Source organism: Sesamum indicum, linkage group LG4 (assembly GCF_026168435.1).
Source record: "Sesamum indicum cultivar Baizhima isolate 11 linkage group LG4, ASM2616843v1, whole genome shotgun sequence".
NCBI lineage: Eukaryota > Viridiplantae > Streptophyta > Magnoliopsida > Lamiales > Pedaliaceae > Sesamum > Sesamum indicum.
In genome coordinates, this window is record NC_142660.1 from 3,075,470 (window position 1) to 3,077,968 (window position 2,499).

General features: G+C 37.3%; 1 protein-coding gene across 1 annotated transcript; it reads left to right on the top strand.

The window, feature by feature from the left end:
• The first annotated feature begins 1,006 nt into the window (after nt 1-1,006).
• Nucleotides 1,007-2,083, top strand: LOC148788254 (uncharacterized). Its single transcript, XM_088879648.1, has one exon. It carries the CDS (start codon nt 1,007-1,009, stop codon nt 2,081-2,083), a length of 1,077 nt encoding a protein of 358 aa, XP_088735774.1.
• Nucleotides 2,084-2,499: the final 416 nt, after the last annotated feature.

Genomic DNA, 2,499 nt, shown 5'->3' on the forward strand with positions numbered 1-2,499 from the left:
TTGATTGTTGATGAAATCTAATTGGGAGTTGTTATTGAGAAAGTGATTATTATAAAGAAAAGAATGATGATCGTGAGTTGAGATAAAAGATGACGCTTACCTAGTTGGAAACACAGTCAATGGTTTATGAAAATGTGATTGATATTGAGATATGAAAAATATGTGAATTAAGCTAGGTACCATGGCGCGTAGGGTACCGGGGTATTCCGGGGCAGCAGGGAATATCCTGTGCTTGTTAGCTACACACTGGGGTGGTGTGGGGGTACCATGTTTGTTGTGATGTCCTGTGCTATATTGCTACACAGCTGAAGTAAAAGAGTGTGGGGATATCACACAACGGGTATCCTGTGCTGTATATGATATGATGATGGCCGGCGAAACCATTGACTGATGTATACCAATTAGAGTAAGTGGGGCCCTTAACTCATAAACGATAATGTTGAATACTGTGTCATAGCTTGATTTATATTTGTGAATAGGTATTACTGCTTATATCTGTTGTTGCTATTGATAATGACTGTTAGTCGATGTGACTGCATGTACGTGAAATTGTTGCCTGTATGTATATATATAAACTGATCAGCTATACTTATTGAGTAGGCAGCTCATTCCTTGCCACGTACTTTTCAGGAGATAGGTCACACTGACTAGCCACATTGACTTTGAGCGGTGCCGTTGTCTTTATTAGGTGGGTCAGCCGTGACTTCTGAAGCCAAAGTTTTTGATTGTTGGGTTGTAAATATTCTGGTCTTTTATCGGGATTTATGTTTAAAGTTGTGGTATGATTTTCTTGAGGTTATGAACACGAGAACATGTAGTGAGGGTAAATATTACTTTTGGTGGTATATATTATCTTTTGTGACATATAATATTATATTGATAAATTAGAATTTATTTTACTGGTTGAAAGAGAATTACTTATAGAATGAGTTCTGATTAAAGAAGGGATGAAATAGTGATAATTAGATGTAGCGAGTAGGGGGTGCTACAAACTTGTTGTAGCTTAATGGCCAATCTCACAAAATTGGATTTTGTTGCTCTTGATGTTTCTGGAAAAAACTACCTATCATGGGTTCTTGATGCCGAACTACATTTGGCAAGTAGCAAATTGGGAGAAACAATAAAAGAAAATACTGTTGCTTCTGAGCAAGACTGTGCTAAAGCAATGATTTTGCTTCGTCATCATCTTCATGAGAGCCTGAAGTCTCAATATTTAACAGTCAAAAGTCCTTTTCAACTCTGGAAGAGTTTAAAGGATCGATTTGACCATCAAAAGACTGTAATCTTACCACGTGCAAGATATGAGTGGATACAATTGCGACTGCAAGATTTCAAAACGATTGCTGAATATAATTCTGAAATATTTCGAATTGTATCAAAGTTGAGGTTATGTGGAGAAGATGTGACGGATGAACAAATGTTGGAAAAAACATTTTCTACTTTTCATGCATCCAACCTTGTACTCCAGCAGCAGTACAGGGAACGTGGGTTCAAAACCTATTCAGAGTTGATTTCATGCATGCTTGTTGCAGAAGAAAATAATCAACTTTTGTTGAATAACCATCACACCCGACCCACTGGTTCCAAGCCACTTCCTGAAATTTCAGCGGCATTGCCTGAAGCAAATGCTACTTCTTCACGAAAGGGGCATGGTCGTTACCATGGCTCACCACGGGGCCATTCTTATGGTCGTGGTCGTGGCGGTCGCGGCCGTGGTCGTGGTCGCGGTAATGGTCGTGGTAATATATGGATTAATCCCAATATTCAAAAGAACAATAGGAACAAGGCAAAGAATCAACAAGAGAAAACTACAAATGAAGATCTTTGCTATAGATGTGGGATGTCTGGACATTGGTCCCGTACCTGTCGTACGGCACAACATCTGGTCAAATTATACCAGGCTTCTGTAAAAGCGAAAGGTAAAGAAGTTGAGACTAATTTTATTGAGGCTGGAATCTCAGACAATACCCACATGGATGCTTCAGATTTTTTTCAGTCTATTGAAAATGAAGATAAAAATCTCCCTGAGCTGCCCCTACAGTTTGGTGACATTACTGAGGATTTTGACATGCTTGTTGATTAGATTTATCACATATGTCATTAGTATGTTTCTATTATTCAGTTACGTTTACTTTCATTGATAGGGTATTTCTTTAATCTTGTAATGTTTTTATATTTTATGAATGAAGTGTTTCTTTTACTTATTATATGTCTATTTCATTTATATAGAATGGATCAAGCCATTACAAATCTCAATGACAAGGAACATTGTCTTGTTGATAGTGCCACTACACATACAATTTTGAGAAACAAGAAATTTTTCTCAAGTTTGTTAATGACAAGAACAAATGTGAGTACTATTTCAGGAGTTAGTAATCTTATTGAAGGCTCCGGAAGAGCTACAATCTTATTACCTGAAGGAACAAGATTACATATCAATGATGCCTTATATTCGAGTAAATCACAAAGGAACTTATTGAGTTTCAAGGATATTCGACA